We start from the raw sequence: 15,869 nt of genomic DNA, 5'->3' as shown, positions 1-15,869 counted from the left end.
GTGGCAGAGGATAATGCTCTTTTGGGGGTATAAGCAGAGAGACGGTCTCTGGTACACTGGGCCCAGACTGCGTATGGCCTTGGAGGTAAGAACCTTAAGCCTGATCCGGAATTCAATTGGGAGCCCGTTGAGTTGTTGAAGTATAGGCCAGATGTGAGATCTCCATGGTGTATTAGTGAGAATCCTGGCCGTTGCATTCTGCACCAATTGCAGTTTCCGGGTCAAGAATAAGGGTAGGCCTGTGTAGAGCGAGTTGCAGAAGTCCAGTCTAGAGGTGACCATCGCTGTAGCTAGGTGTCCTGGTGCCAATAGGGTGCTAGTAGCTTGGCTTGGCGTAGGTAGTAGAAGGCCTGTCGTGCTACTCTTGTGACCTGTGACTCCATGGAAAGGGAGGTGTTGAGGATCACCCCCAGGTTTTTTGCAGAGTGGGCTATTGCTAGACACACTCCATCCAGGTTAGGTTGGTGCGCTTCCTCGCTTGGACCCTTTTTATCCAGCCACAGAACCTCCGTCTTTGAAGGGTTGAGCTTCAGACGACTCTGCTTGATCCATTTTGTCACTTCTTGCAGGCTAAGGTTTCTCTGGGGGGGGGGATTGTGGTGGTCATCCACCAGGAGAAAGAGCTGGGTGTCATCTGTATATTGGTGGCAACCCAGCCCAAACCTCCGTACCAGCTGAGCTAGAGGGTGCATGAAGATGTTAAAATAGGAGAGAGGACTGCTCCCTGTGGGGCTGCACATGTGAGTTGATGACAGTGGATACTCTGTCCTATTTCAACCCGCTGCTCGCGACCCAGGAGGAAGGGTTGCATAATATTTACTAGTTGCATAATATTTTCCTTCAACTATGGTTGAAGAAACTGGGGATACTTTTGCCTTCTGCTTGTTATTTATGATTGCCTTTAAATCAGATGTGTCGTTTTCTTTGGTGGTTCATTTTAGCTGGGCTTTGCCTTTACAAAAGCAATGGAAATGTAGCCAAAGAGATCCACAAAAGCATTAATCTGCCTTTATGGGAATGCACTGGAGTGATTACTCCACAAGATGGCACCAAGGGAATAGTTATTTTGCTTTGAGACAGCAGGGGAGAAACAATAGAAGATCTATTGTGTGTGTGTTTCTACTACATTCATTGTTTCTTTGGAACTCTGGGGGATCTTGGGGGAAGGTATTAGGTGCTGTTTTGGTACTATTTTGAAGCAGGAAAATCACTGTGGGACATTGCTCTCCAGAAGTGTGGGGTATCTTTTCACTTCCTCCCCTCATTCCCTTTATCCTATAGGTGAGGGAGCATGGCTCAGTGGCTGAACATGTGCTTTACCTGTATAGCATCCCAGGTTCTGGTTGTCATCCTCCACTAAAGAATGTCATTTCATATAGCATAATTTGGGAAGGATCGTCTGCTGGAGAGCCATAGCCAGACAGAGTAGGCAGTTCTGGGCTCGATGGACCAATGGTCTGACTCTGTATAGGGCACCTTACATCAGCCAGAGTGGCACAGTGATTACAAAGCTGGATCAGGAGCTGAGAGACCCAGGTTCAATTTCTCTGTCTGTTTACAGCTCACTGCAAGACCTTGGGCTGGTCTTTCTCAGTCGGCTCGCCAGATTAGAAACATGTTGTAAGCCCTTTTAGGTCTCCATCAGGGAAGAAAATGGAGTATAAATATGTTTGTGGAACTGTGAAGAGAGGCTGCAGGTGACCCAACGTGTGCCTCTCAGTGTATAACAAGAGATATGCTGATGTCCTTCTTGTTTGGCGTCCATCTGTGGCTATTTGTGGTGTTCGTCTGTCCTTTCCTAATTGCAGGTTCAGCCGCCAGGCAATGAGGAATGGAGCAAAATCCCAGCTGAATAACCATGAAGCCAAGGTGAAAGGACCAGAGCCTGTGATTAGCCAGATCATTGACAAACTGAAACATATTAACCAGGTAAGTGACTGAAAGGCTGCTGGCTTGAAATAAAAGACCACTGAGGAGAAGCTGGTCTTTCATTCAGTGGGTCCAAATTGGTTTGTTCTGTATGTACCTGTCTGGGGACTGTAACATTCCTATTTAGTAATGACTTTCGTGGGTATTCTGGGTTGCATGGCTATGATCTGGTAGCTTTAGTCCCTGAAATTTCACCAGGAACTGTGGCTGGCATCTTCAGACATGGCAAGATATCTTTGGCATGGAGAGATTCTATGAGTACACAGCCTGGAAAACCCACAACAACTGGCTGACTCCAGCTGTGAAAACCTTCAACAATTCATTATGTAGTAAAGCTTTGTCATGCTTGGTTTCTGAATCAATCAATTACGCTGCCAGACTCCTGTTTGGTGTTTTATGATAGTAAAAGTTTTCATGAGGATACATTAAAGATGTGGCTTAAAAAAGAAATGACACCTTGGCAGCTATCTGGCAAGAAATGTGGAAGGCAAATGTTTAAACAATAAATATTACAGACAATCAACATTACCCAAGTTTCCCAAGAGCTCAAGAACCCCAGTTCCCAAGCCAAGTTTTATCAGTGCCGTGGCGAGCCCAAGGTCACCCAGCTGGTTGCATGTGTGGGAGTGCAGAATCGAACCTGGCATACCAGATTAGAAGTCCGCACTCCTAACCACTACACCAAACTGGCTCTCACCTAGCTGGCTGCATGTGGAGGAGGACTGGGGAATCAAACCAGGTTCTCCAGATTAGAGGCTGCTGCTCTTAACCACAACACTAAGCTGCCTCTCTAACCCTTTAAGTTGATGTGGGTTTGAGTAAAATTCCAAAGGGCTAAGAAGTGACAGCATCATCAGAACCCAGGAAAGGGATGCTCTCTGTACCTGTGTATCAATGAAGATACATCTGATTAGTTATGGCCACTTGACATTAGAACGCGGAGTGTTAGAACACTGGTTTGTTATTAAAAATCCTTTACCTCACAAAGATTACTGACCCTGCTCAGTGTCAAAGATCTGATGAGATCGGGCTCTAATGTATATCCCTCATCCCCTTATGGATTTCCAGTCTGCTTTTGAAAGACACTTTAACCACGTCTTGCCACTACATCACATGGCCGTGAGTTCCAAAAGCTGTATCTGTAACAGCAGGCTCGCTGCTATATAATAATTTGCTAAAGGCTAAGTGGGCGGAGATTCGGCGTGACCTGTCAGAGGCAGGGCCCAGTCAGGGCGTGCGAAGCACGTCCTGATAGGGCCCTGCCTCAGACAGGTAACACCCACTCAGGCCCAGGACTGATTTGCCCAATAATGATACATGTCATCTAACAAAGAGGCGAAAGTTGTCTGATAATGCAGCAATAATTCTTTGCGCCTGCCTTTTTTGGATGTCATTATTAAACCATCTGTGACAAATGGGACATAAGAAACCCCCATGCTGCTAGGATCCATTAAATATTGCCATTATTTCTCGCAGTCTGTATCAGGGAGACTCACATACATACATGTGTGAGAATTAACATGACGATTGCACTTGGGCAAGTGTTGGGGGTTTGCCTTATTTTAACGATGTGCATCTCAGGCCTGGTGTTTAAAGACTAGCGCCATCATTCTTGTTATTTTTTTGCCAATCTGGAGTTCTTGGTTAGCTTTGCTTAACGCACCGTTGTAAATACGCTGTTGCAGATTTGCACTCCATATGGAAGGAGCAATTACTGCAGGGTTGCTGGGATGGTTAAGTCAGAAGTGTGACAGACTGCGGCTGCTTTGATATAATTAAGTCTGAACATACCGTGCCTCCTTTTTTTATTATTATTACAAAAAGTCTTTCCCATTCTAGTTGACATTTGGAAAAAGACTGAACGTTTCATACTCTCCCTGCAGTGCCTGCAAATACTTCTGACTGCTTTTCCTGGCCCTGCGAAAGATTCGGAAGGAACAAGGGTATGATGGAACCAGAACTGGTTCTGTGTGCCGTGATCCTTTAAGAGGCATAGAATTTGGGAAATGGATCCAAAACTCCATTTCCTGAGAATCTCTGGCTGCATTGTAAAAAAAAAAAAAAACAAGCTATTTAACTGCAAGCTATAATTGAAAATGTGGCTTAAAATGCCCGCAGAGTTCTCAGAAACCAGAGACCTGGTAGGCGGGTGGTGAATAAGATTTCCAAAGGGGGGATAATGGTGAGACTTCCATACTCCTGTGTTGCCTGCTCTGTCCGTTTCCATCCCCATGAGGAGAAACAAATAATAAAAAAAGAGCTTCTGCATAATCACACAATTGATATTTTATATGGAGGCTGATGAATATTCTACACAAAAATAATCTGGCTGTGGAATATGCTTTAAAACAGCGGTCCCCAACCCCCGGGCCGGTGACCAGTGATTTGTACCGGTCTCTGGATCAGTCAGTACCGGGCCACGGCTCATCCTCGTTCTCCTCTTCAGCTGCTGCCCTGCCACTCTACCGCCGGCTCACCTTTGGTGCTCTCCAGAGGCTGCCATGGCTGGGACTCCTCCTAGGCATGGCACTGTGCAGTTGCTGCTGGCAGTGCCCCACAGCAGGCGGCGGGAAGTCGGGGGCGCCAGCGGGAAAGCAAGTGAAGCAGGGGCTCAGGCGGTGGCGACATCCCTTGGCAAATGACTATCCCCCCCCCCCCCCCCGGACCTCAGTAAAATTGACAAGTGTTGAGCGGTTCCCAGTGATAAAAAGGTTGGGGACACTGCTTTAAAACACGCACATAGAGAGGTATAACAAGTATCAAATGAAGGAAATTTCTTGGAGTTGTTGCAACCACTGGGATGGTCGTGGTCCATCTTTAAAGCTCTTGGGGAGCGTTATAAGTAATTGGATAAGGGATAAGTGGGTACAGAGTGGGCGGGGCCAGGCGGGGTGAGGGCCCAATCATCCTTCGTGCCTTCCGATTGGGCCCTCACCAGGACAGAGTTCCAGCCAGACACAACAGCGTGAGTACAGAGGGAGGCCTTCCCCCCTGGCCTAGAAGCACACCCGGGGCCTCAAACAGGCCCCGAGTGTGCTTCTGGGCCCGAGGGGAAGGCCGTGCCATGGCCAGGGGAGGTGGGGGGAAAGGAGGCATTCCTCTGGGGCCCAGAAGCACACCCGGGTCCTGTTTGTTTTATTATATAAAAACAAATGAATTTTTTCTCTGATAAATTTGTAATAGTTTGCAATAATTGGAGAGTGAGTATGCAATTTTCGCATAGAATGCTATTTTGTAACAAGTATTAAGGTTTCTGTGAGTATTTGAAGACTTAAGTCCTATCTCTTATACTTTTTCCCTCTCTTTCTTTTTTCTCAGTGTTTTTAAAATCTCAGTGTTTTTAAAATTGCAATAAAATATAAGCTGGGTGGAGGGGGGGGGGAATACACTTAAAACTTTTTAAAAGTTTTTAACCAGGATTGTAAAGAACATGAAATGGTATGCCATGTGAAGCTGCTGTATAGCAATCAGATAATTGCAGCTGCTGTTAATATGTTGGCCAAGTGGGTGCAGTCTAGAATATAGGAAGGTTCCGATACTCTCTCTCCTCTTGGGGTAGGTTTTAAACTACAGTTTCTCATTCAGGAGTTGGCTTTGTTAGCAGCTTGCAAATATCCTCCTGTGTTTCTGGAAAGGCTGTAAATCAAAAGGGCTAAACTTGGCACATGCTTATGCCAAATTCTGAATGGGATGCACAGTTGTGGTTTTGGTACACACACTGCGGAGATTTGAGGCACTGTAGTCCAGGCAAAAATAATGCAAGGAAATGGTGGATAATTTATGAAGGTAAAACTAGCCAGACAACTGGAGCAGGAGCTTGGAAGAATGGCACTGGAGGGTATCTCTGGGGAGTAGGCAAAGGGAAAATCTCTTGGTGGATGGTGTCCAACAAATTGCTTGAATGAGCTTCATTCTTTTTATCACAGAGCAATTTAACCCAAATGAATGCAGGAAGAGCTCTAACTTTGGATACTGATTCCATTTTTAAAAGCCAGCAAAATGCTAAGTGGGGGATCACCATGCGTGGGTAATGATGGGGTTTGGCCATGGTGAAATGCTTGAATTTTTTCTCGGCTAAAACTCTAAATTCTGTGGCTGGGAAATGATGCAGGCTGTTCCCAGATTTACTCATAGATTGTGGTCACAGTTTCTGTTTTTTGCTCAAGGTCTTTTCTTCAGAGCATATGCCTCTTCCTGTTAAGATAGGTGTGGCTTTCTCAAGCAATAATGTCAACGTTGCGGGTGGCCAGCATGCTGACAAGATGGGTGCCTACAATGCAAATGTCAACAATGCTGCCATTTCCTTTGGTGGCCCTGTTGGAATTGGCATCCTGTGAACAGCCCAATTTTTGCAAATTGGTGCCAGCAGTTTCTTTACTCTGAATTAGAGCCTTTTGTGGCGCAGGGTGGTAAGGCAGCCGATATTCTGTCTGAAGCACTGACCACGAGGCTGGGAGTTCGATCCTAGCAGCCGGCTCAAAGTTAACTCATCCTTCCATCCTTCTGAGGTCGGTAAAATGAGCACCCAGCTTGCTGGGGGGTAAAACGGTAATGACTGGGGAAGGGAATGGCAAACCACCCTGTATTGAGTCTGCCAAGGGTGTCACCCCAAGGGTCAGACATGACTCGGTGCTTGCACAGGGGATACCTTTACCTTTAACAATATAATAGAATGCTCCTAAATTTAGTATGAGATAGAACATTTAATGATTTTAAGATTATATCCTTTTCAGATATTGAAGTACCAATTTACTTACAAGTAAAAGGTAGAGTATAAAGGTAAAGGTAAAGGTATCCCCTGTGCAAGCACCGAGTCATGTCTGACCCTTGGGGTGACGCCCTCTAGCGTTTTCATGGCAGACTCAATACGGGGTGGTTTGCCAGTGCCTTCCCCAGTCATGACCGTTTACCCCCCAGCAAGCTGGGTACTCATTTTACCGACCTTGGAAGGATGGAAGGCTGAGTCAACCTTGAGCCGGCTGCTGGGATTGAACTCCCAGCCTCATGGGCAAAGCTTTCAGACGGCTGCCTTACCACTCTGCGCCACAAGAGGCTCAAAAGGTAGAGTATAGCTTTATATATATACCAGCCAGAAAGCCCACTGCAAGCAGGAATGCAATGGGCGCTAGGACCCAGTGGACACCGGGAGGTGCAGATCTCTCTCTCTGTGTCTTTCTCTCTCCCTCTTGCTGAGTGCCTTGGTGTGCCTTGCAGCAGGAGGCATAGGTAATTAGGGCTGGTTTGTAGGAGGGAAGGAGGGCTGGTGTGCAGTTTGGGGCAACTCTCTGTCTCTGTCTTTCCCTCCGTCGCAGCAGGGGTGGCTCTCTCTTTGTCTCTGTCAGTAGCTTGGGGCAGCTCTCTCAGTGTCTTTCTCTACCTCCCTCACAGCAGGAGCGATAGGAGGGAATGGTTGTCCCTATTCCAACTTGGACAGCCAGACACATCCCACCCTCCAGGCTGTTTCACAAATATATAGAGGAACCATGGAGGATAAGGATATATATTTCTTTCAATGTTAAAAGGTACTAATTTGGAGCATTTATGTTTAGGAACAACCACTGGGGGAAATTAACCTTTGAAAATGGGAGATATCTAGAAACCATTCTGGTTGGATCCTACAATAAAGCAACATAGAAAGAAGAGACTTTTTTACTTTACTTTACTTTATTCTGTATACATTTTGATAACATTGTTAGTAGCCTTTGGGATAGGTTTTTCTCTCTGCTTGATAAATGCAGAGCAATGAAGAAGCCAGTAAATGCTCAGCTGGCACCTGCTAATGTGGCCTTGATCCACATTAGCAGTTGCCTTAGCTTGTGTTAGAGCTAGGGCTCTCGACTTCCAAGTGGCACCTGGAGATCTTTTGCTATTACAGTTGATTTCCAGATTACCAATATTAGTTCCCTTGGAAGAAATAGTTGCTTTGGAGGGTGGGCTCCATGGCATTAAACCACACTGACGTCCCTTCCATCTCTATTCCCCATCCTTCTGAGGTTCCATCCCTAGTATCTCCAGATATTCCCCAACCTAAAGCTGGAAACTCTAGTTGGGACCAGGCTGTAGACAGGAAACTCTAGTGGACTGGAATGGCACTTTCTCCAACTGAATTGATTGTTTTGAGATGAGGCTTGAAGAGCAACAGGAAGAATCCACTGACTGTTTTGACCAGGCAGAGGCTGAATGCCAGGCTCCCAGCATACAGTGCCATGCCTGGCCAATCCAGAGGCTTTAGGTTGCCTGCCAAAGCTGTGCTTCATTTCTAGTACATGTTCATGCATCACCTATGCCAAGGGAAAAAAACAAACAAAAATGATCCTGTGCTCCACAGGGCTGCCCTTGTGAGGCCTACTTACCCAGGACATCTGCATTATCTAATGGGCTTTAATTTCCCTTAATTAACATGTAGATTAGTTGTAAACCTTCACAAGGCTCACTGAGCTGTCGATAATTGAATGTCATCTTTAAGGAAGACTTTTGGGATCGGGGAGGGGGAGAAAGTGATCTAATGTATTTTTCCACTGCTCCCCCCATCACTGTTTTCTTAGAGTTAGCAGCTCTGGTCCCTATTCTCGATACAAAATTTGCATCATCAAATTTCATTTAATTACTGTGGAATGATCAATTGGTTGCATAAATTTCAAGGCCTACTCTTCAAAAAACAAAACAAAAAACCCACACACCTTTTTATGGTACTTTAGCAAGTTGGCTTATTGCTTCAGAAGCCCCTTTGCTGCTAGGAAACTGTAGGTTTGTGTTTAATCAACGCCTTCTCACCTTCTTAGGGTTTCAAAGGAGACAATTGTCTTTTTGAGGAAATGTTACATTCAGGACGTGTTTGCTCAGCATTCTAGAGATGTTTCAAGCTGAAGATGAGTAGATTCCTCTAGCCGTCTTGCAGTTACTGCTTGCATCTCCAGTGTGTGCTGGGCTGTGGCCCAAGACCGATCCACACATTATGGAAGGTCCCTACCCTGTACCAGAGTTGTATATTCATCTATATTCCTGGGTATGTGATGCCTGTGAAGGACTATGGCATTTATTTATTTGTTTCTGTCCTGCTTTTATTCTCCCCAATGGGGATTCAAAGCAACATTCTCTCCTCTATCTTCACAACTACAACCAATATGACATAATAGTATGGACTGAAGGGTGAGTGGCCCAAAGTCACCTAGTGATCTTCTATGGCAGAGTGGGAATTCAAATCTAGATCTTCAAGATCCAGTAACCAATGCACCACATTGGGTTGTATTCCCAATTGTCTGTGGTCCCGGGGGGGGGAGCTCGGTTGGCTAGGGAATTCCACCTGTATCCTAGGTAACACACATGCTTCCTCAGATAGCATCCCTGTAACTCTTTCAGGTTCTTTTCACGTGCCATGGTCCAGCTCCAGATCAGTTGCCTCATGTTTAGGAATTGAGGAGAATCCGGAATACATGTTTAACTATTACAGCTGACACAGGGTAGGAACACCAGATGATAACAAGACACTACCAGACCCCAAAGCAACTGTAGCATGATATTGCATCTTACTGCAGTAATTATCAAGTAATGATTACCTATTGTAGTAATAATTGTTTACTGTAGTAATGATCAAGTTCATCCCGAACTTTTTGCCATGCACTCAGTTTTCTGAAAAGGAGGGGATATGTCTCTAGGCATGATTAAAAAGTCTGAATTAGACAGAACACTCATAGTAAAAAAAAGAGAGAGAGAGAGAGAGAGATCAGCAGTGGCATCAGAGGCTAACAGTGACATAGTTGGTCTTCTTTAGAAAGCATTAAAATCACTAGTTGTTTGGATGGGTCTCTAGCATTTGAGAGGTAATACAGTATAGTGGTTGATATGTTCAGTTCACATTGGGGAGACTAAGGTTCAGTCATGAAGAGTACTATTTTGCAAGGCTGTGAGGATAAATTAGAGGGGGAGGCCGACCATAAAAGCCATACACTCCTTGGAATGAGGGTAACTGGCACTTACATTAGTAACAATATACATGAATGTTAGATGATCTCTATGTATAGTCACCCCCTTAAAGTCCTACTGTATTCCTCAATGTGGCGAGGGGGTGAACTGCGGAGGTCACAGCCCGCAGGCCAATTACAGAGGGACGGGGAAAGACCTGGCAACACACCCCATCATTTTGCCAAGAAAATGCTATGGAAAGTACGTCAACTATGGTACGGTGTGGTAGACCCCCCAGGCTACGAAGTATAAACAAGCCACTGAGAAAGGGCGACAGCTCTCTACCAGTAACCTGGCCATTTATGATGCGGATGGGAGAAACCCGCCAGGACGCTTAGCTGCCGATGTAGCCCACGGAGAACGCAGAGGTCTGAGCCAAAAGAAAACCAGAAAGATTGCAACATGGAATGTACGTGGAATGTCACAAGGAAAATTGGATATTGTGAAATCAGAAATGACCTGACTTAACATCAGTCTGCTCGGTGTCAGTGAACTACTCTGGACAGACAATGGCCACTTTCCATGTGAAGACTTCACAGTCTATTATTCTGGTCACGACAGTATCAGAAGAAATGGTGCGGCCTTTATTGCGGATAAGATGACAGCTCATGCAATGGAAAGTTACACAGCAGTAAATGACCAAATTATGTCCATTCGAATTAGGGGAAAGACACTGAACACGACTGTTGTACTAGTGTATGCACCAACCACGGCCGCTGATGAAAATAAAATCGAAGATTTCTAGGCGAAAGTGCATGAAACAATGAAACAGGTGCCTCAAAAGGACATGATATACATTATTGGTGATTTCAATGCCAAAGTTGTAAATCAATAAGAACAGGGCATCTGCGGTAGGTTTGGACTAGGTGAGCGATTGAAGCTAGTGACAGACTTATCCAGTTCTGTCAAGGAAACAAACTATCATTAACACCCTCTATGAACAACCGAAATGCTGTTTATACACCTGGGCATCTCCAGATGGCATACACCACAATCAGATTGATTTTATCCTTTGCAGTCAGAGATGTCAGAGCTCCATTCTAGCAGTAAAAACATTTCTTGGAACAGATTGTGGCTCTAATCACGAGCTGTTGGTGGCCAACTTGAAAGTCACATTACGTAAAATCAAGAAAAATGTATCTCCAAAGAAGTTTGCTGTCACCAAGATTCCACCAATATATGCCATAGAAGTGAAGAACAAATTTGATACTACTGAGAAACTACCTGAGGAATTGGGGCAAGAATTTCAGTCTAATGCCATAGAAGCTGGTTTAGAACGTATACCATACAAAAAGCCAGAAAGAAGATGCAAATGGTTAACATCTGACACCATCAAAATTGCTGGAAAATGAAGAGCAGCAAAAGCTGCTGGCAGTTTTTTTAATGTGCTGCCAGACAAGATAAGGAAGTGTATTAGAGGCAATGAGGCAAGCAACTGGAAGAGGAGTGTACTAGAGGTGACACCAGAAGCCTCTTTGCTCAGGATAAACAAGTCCAGAGCACCTTCACTGCTCGTAAAGTGACCATCACAGACAAGAATGGAAAAAACTTGACCGACCAAGTCAACATCAAGGATTGATGGTGACAATATGCAGAAGAATTATATGCGAACACCAAGGTGCCTCAGTCACCAGCCAAAAACACCCGACATGAATTGGAGTCACCTATAGGATACAGATATAGAATAGATACCCATTCCAGTGGAACTACTCAGGTCTGTTCCACCAGCAGCAATCGAAACATTATGCCAAAATGTCTGGGAAACCGGCACATGGCCAGTAGACTGGAAAAGATCCGTTCTTATCCCATTACTAAAGAAAGGTGATGCTCACATCTGGTCAAACTATCGAACTATAGCCTTGATCTCCCATACGAGTAAAATCTTACTGAAGATCATTCAGAATCGTCTCAAATCAACCATTGATACTCAGCTACCAGATGTCCAGGCTGGTTTTCGACATGGTCTCTCACACACACACGCTGCTGCTCCGTTCTTTCTTCTTTCCATTTCAGCTTGTTTTTGTTTGTTTTTTAAGTCTGCAACAAGTAGTCACTTAGGGGTGGTCTCTGCTCTCCCCTGATGAAATTTTTCGGAGGGCTGATGAGCCTGTAATCCATCCCGGTCGTAGATTCTTCCAGTTTTCGAGAGGAGCAGACCAACTATGTCATTAGAAAGCAAGATATTACGGCTAAAACTAAATTTGGTACTTTGGACACATCATGCGATCAAACTCGTTAGAAGAACAATTAATGCTCGGCATGGTCAGCGGCAAAAGGAAACGTGGTCGCCAAAGGATCCGCAGGCTCGATACAATCAAAGCCGACACAGGGATGACCATGAACCAACTAAAAGAAGCAGTCATCGGCGGAAGCTTTCCTATAGAATCGCCGAGGTTCGGACACAATTGAACGGATGACATCATCATCATGTATAATCAATACAGGCCAAGCTGGTAGCTTTGCTGGTATAGCACTAGGAATTGCCAGAAACTGGAAGTTCTTACTATTTCTACCAATTCCTAGAGTTACTCTTTGTTACTTCCAGGTAGCTCTAGGGGTCACCTAGTAGTCTATGATAACAACGTCCTGTAGATCTATGAGATCTTATTTTTCTTTTTAATTTTTCCCCCCAGGATGATCTCCCCTGCTGACCAGATGAGAATCAGCAGGGAATGTACATAATTACCTGAATGTTTCCCACTATGTAGGCAAACGGAAACCCTATTTATGCCCTAAACAAAGGTTTATCAAGGAGCTACTAAGCACAAGTGAGGTTGTCCTGTATGCCAGCCTAGCTCCTTTCTTCCTGCATACTGTTTGAATTCCCCCAGCAATTTTGGCTATTGTTTTAGCTGCAGACTCATTATCAGGCCTTTCCAATCTTGATGCTTGATCTTAGGCCAAGGGCTTATGGAAAAAAATGTAAAGAATTTCAGCACAGCCCTTGGAACATTTTTATTAAATTCTTTCAGTCATGCAGACTAAATTAAAGGGGAACTATGCGCACCAGAAAAGTATAAATATTAATTCAGACTTTGCCTTGCCAGACTCCTGAGGGAACCTTTTCATGTGCAAAAAATCTTCTGTGTTAGCTTCACAACTGAAATCACAATTTGCTGTTTTGCGTGTGTTCGTAAAAATTTATTTCATTGCTTTGGTTGTTTAAAATGCCCTTAAAAGGGCAGAGCAGTCAGATTTCACTATTAACATCTAGTCAGCAGCTGGATTCCACCCAGGAACACATATGTCTGTGGGTGGGGCTACCAGCCCTAGAGCTTACCTTACTGCCCTTTTCCTTGCCCCCCTCCCTTTACTTCAAGTGTTGATGATTATAGAGGGACTGCATTGTGCGTCAAGGCCAGATTTTACTCAGGAACTACTAATTGTGGACCCCTGAAGTCTGGTTTTGAATCCAATAAAATTAGCCTTTTAGATTTGGAGTACATAAGAAAACCTACCTGCATGTAAAGAAAAAACAGTGCTACTGTCCTACTGGGGCACTACTATCCAGAGAGGACAGCATATTTGAATGTTCTTATACACATAACACATACACCCCAATTTTTTTTAAATTGTCATTTCAATATTCTGTTTTTTCTGGAAACTTGGGACCAGGATCCTGCGTCTCCAGATTTACAGGGCTTCCGGGCATTCGCCGCATGGGTGATCAAATTTCAATCTAAGGGCCAAGGTAGTGGTGGCCTGGCCATGCTTACTGCAGTTGATTTAGTAGCAGAAGTTCAGACTTGAGAAAACAGCTGCCCAAATTATATTCAAGTATTATCGATTAAGGGCATAAATGTTTATACCCCCCACAAAAAACTTACAATGCCACCAGGACAAAGGAAAATTTTGGGATCAGCTTTTTCTTACACTTGAAACCCTTACCTGCCAATTTCACATTTCACAACTCCCAAATAAACCTTTGTGGAGATTTTAATGCCAGGATTGGCCTAGGTTGTTCCACCTTAAGGGCAGGTACTAGCCTCCAAATTGCAGAGCTCACATGTCTCTTAGAATGACTCTCACCAAACCCTATTATTAACAAGCCTGGTCTAAATGTGCTAGAGTTTTTCTCTTTGTTTAACCTTTATGTTTTACATGGTACTAAGTTCAATAAGTTCAGCAATACTTTTATCTTTTAATATTTCTGTTAAACCGACACCATCGACTACAGATGTGATTCAAATGGGTAGCTGCTTCCTGTGTATACCCGGGAAAAGGAATCCCCGGCGCACACGGTTTGCCCCGGGGCTGCGCATGCACAACTCCAGGACAGATGGGTTGCGCTGTGTCTCACAGTGGCAAGATGGGCGAGGGGCCTGGTGGTCCCAATGCATGATGGTAGGAGAGCAGCATGCCGCTTTCCCCACCATCCACACGGGGGGTGTGTGTGTGTGTTAAAATGCCCTGGTCGCAGCGTTGTGAAGCCGAATGGGGCTGGCCCAGTCGGACCTCTGATGGTGGAGACAGCATGGAAGGGAAAGTGGGATAATCTGCATTCCCTTGCCACAGACTATGAGAGGCCCTGATGCAGGCCAGGGCCAAGAGGGGGCCTGGATGATGCTGGCTTCATAAGTGGGGATTAGCCTTGCTGGCATGCAGGTACCAGCCTGCGTTTCCCAGCCTGTGCATAATCAGTCTAAGTGAGCACTGTCCTTTAAGGCTCTTACTAAATATAACAGTAACATCTTCCTACCCTCTATACCTGAACTAGGTGAAGGTATATCCCCAGGATGTAGAAGTGGACAGTGGAGTTGCTAAATTGTTGTTGTTGTTGTTGTTGTTGTTGTTAGGTGCGAAGTCATGTCCAACCCATTGCAACCCCATGGACAATGATCCTCCAGGCCTTCCTGTCCTCTACCATTTCCCGGAGTCCATTTAAGTTCAGTGACTCCATCCAGCCACCTCATTCTCTGTTGTCCCCTTCTTCTTTTGCCCTCAATCGCTCCCAGCATTAGGCTCTTCTCCAGGGAGTCCTTCCTTCTCATGAGGTGGCCAAAGTATTTGAGCTGCAAAATAAAACAGCTCAAGTCCTAATGAGTGATGACTTGAGACCTTACCACTCTGCCCTTTTGCATCCAGGTAGTGACTCCATTGAACACTAGGACAATATAACCAGCTTACTCAAACCCTTCCTGATTAATAGAAAATCTTTAAAGCTGTTATCATACCCTAATAAAGGCTGGGAATGCCAAGCCCTCAGAAAAAGACCAGTTAAACACATGAGGCTGACACTTGATAGCAAAGAGAATAATAGAATACCAGAGCTCGTCAGGTTAAGATTTCAATACAAGAGCCTTCTCAAAAGAAAGAAATCTAATTATTCTAAACATCTATGGAATTACTTAGATCTGACCGTAAGGGAGAAGAATGAGTCACTTTGTCTCTTTTGGCCTTGGGACATTCCCCCAACATCTTGAAGCCAAATATCTGGAAACATTTGGTACACACACCTCTCCAGAATTCTTGGAGCTCACCCATCCTTTTTACCATCTACAGAATCAAGTACCGTGGACAGTCCCATTGAACCTTTAAATCTACCAGTTTAGAACCCAGTTACAGAGGTTGAAGTTAGAAGCCTTATTACATCTCTAGCGTCTGACAAAACACCCAGGGAAGATCTGATTCCACCTGATCTATTCAACACTTCCCTAACTGGTGGGCTCCAATTTTAGTCACAGTCTTTACCCAGATAAACTAACCTGGTGTTTTTCCTAATGGTTGGAGGATGAGCATAACACACACACCTTGGTCTCTAGGACAAACTCATGTGATGGAGTTCTGATTTAGGATGGAGTTAACATGTTAATTTCCTATAATTTCCTATTGGCTTTTTTTGCAAGGGGGAAGTCTTCAAGTCAAATTGCTAACCCCCCCCACACACACACACACATACACACTTTATAGTATTACTGCTGCAGCAAGAAAGGTTAGAGCATTGAACTCGGATGTGGGAGATCCAGGTTGAAATCCCT

The 15,869-nt window shown here is 44.7% G+C and overlaps 1 protein-coding gene across 8 annotated transcripts in view; it reads left to right on the top strand.

Moving 5' to 3' along the window:
• The window catches only part of GPC3 (glypican 3), a 131,710-nt gene that overhangs the window by 84,801 nt on the left and 31,040 nt on the right, over positions 1-15,869 (top strand). For all 8 annotated transcript variants that reach the window (XR_013226247.1, XR_013226246.1, XM_077308278.1 and 5 more), the window contains exon 6: positions 1,809-1,929. Coding sequence is in view for 6 of the 8 variants with exons in the window: in XM_077308278.1 (XP_077164393.1) it covers positions 1,809-1,929 (121 nt within the window). In the remaining 2 variants the exon portion in view is untranslated. The remainder of the gene's footprint in view (positions 1-1,808; positions 1,930-15,869) is intronic.

The sequence above is a fragment of the Paroedura picta genome, chromosome 13, assembly GCF_049243985.1.
Source record: "Paroedura picta isolate Pp20150507F chromosome 13, Ppicta_v3.0, whole genome shotgun sequence".
Lineage (NCBI taxonomy): Eukaryota > Metazoa > Chordata > Lepidosauria > Squamata > Gekkonidae > Paroedura > Paroedura picta.
This window is presented reverse-complemented; position numbering and strand designations above follow the sequence as displayed.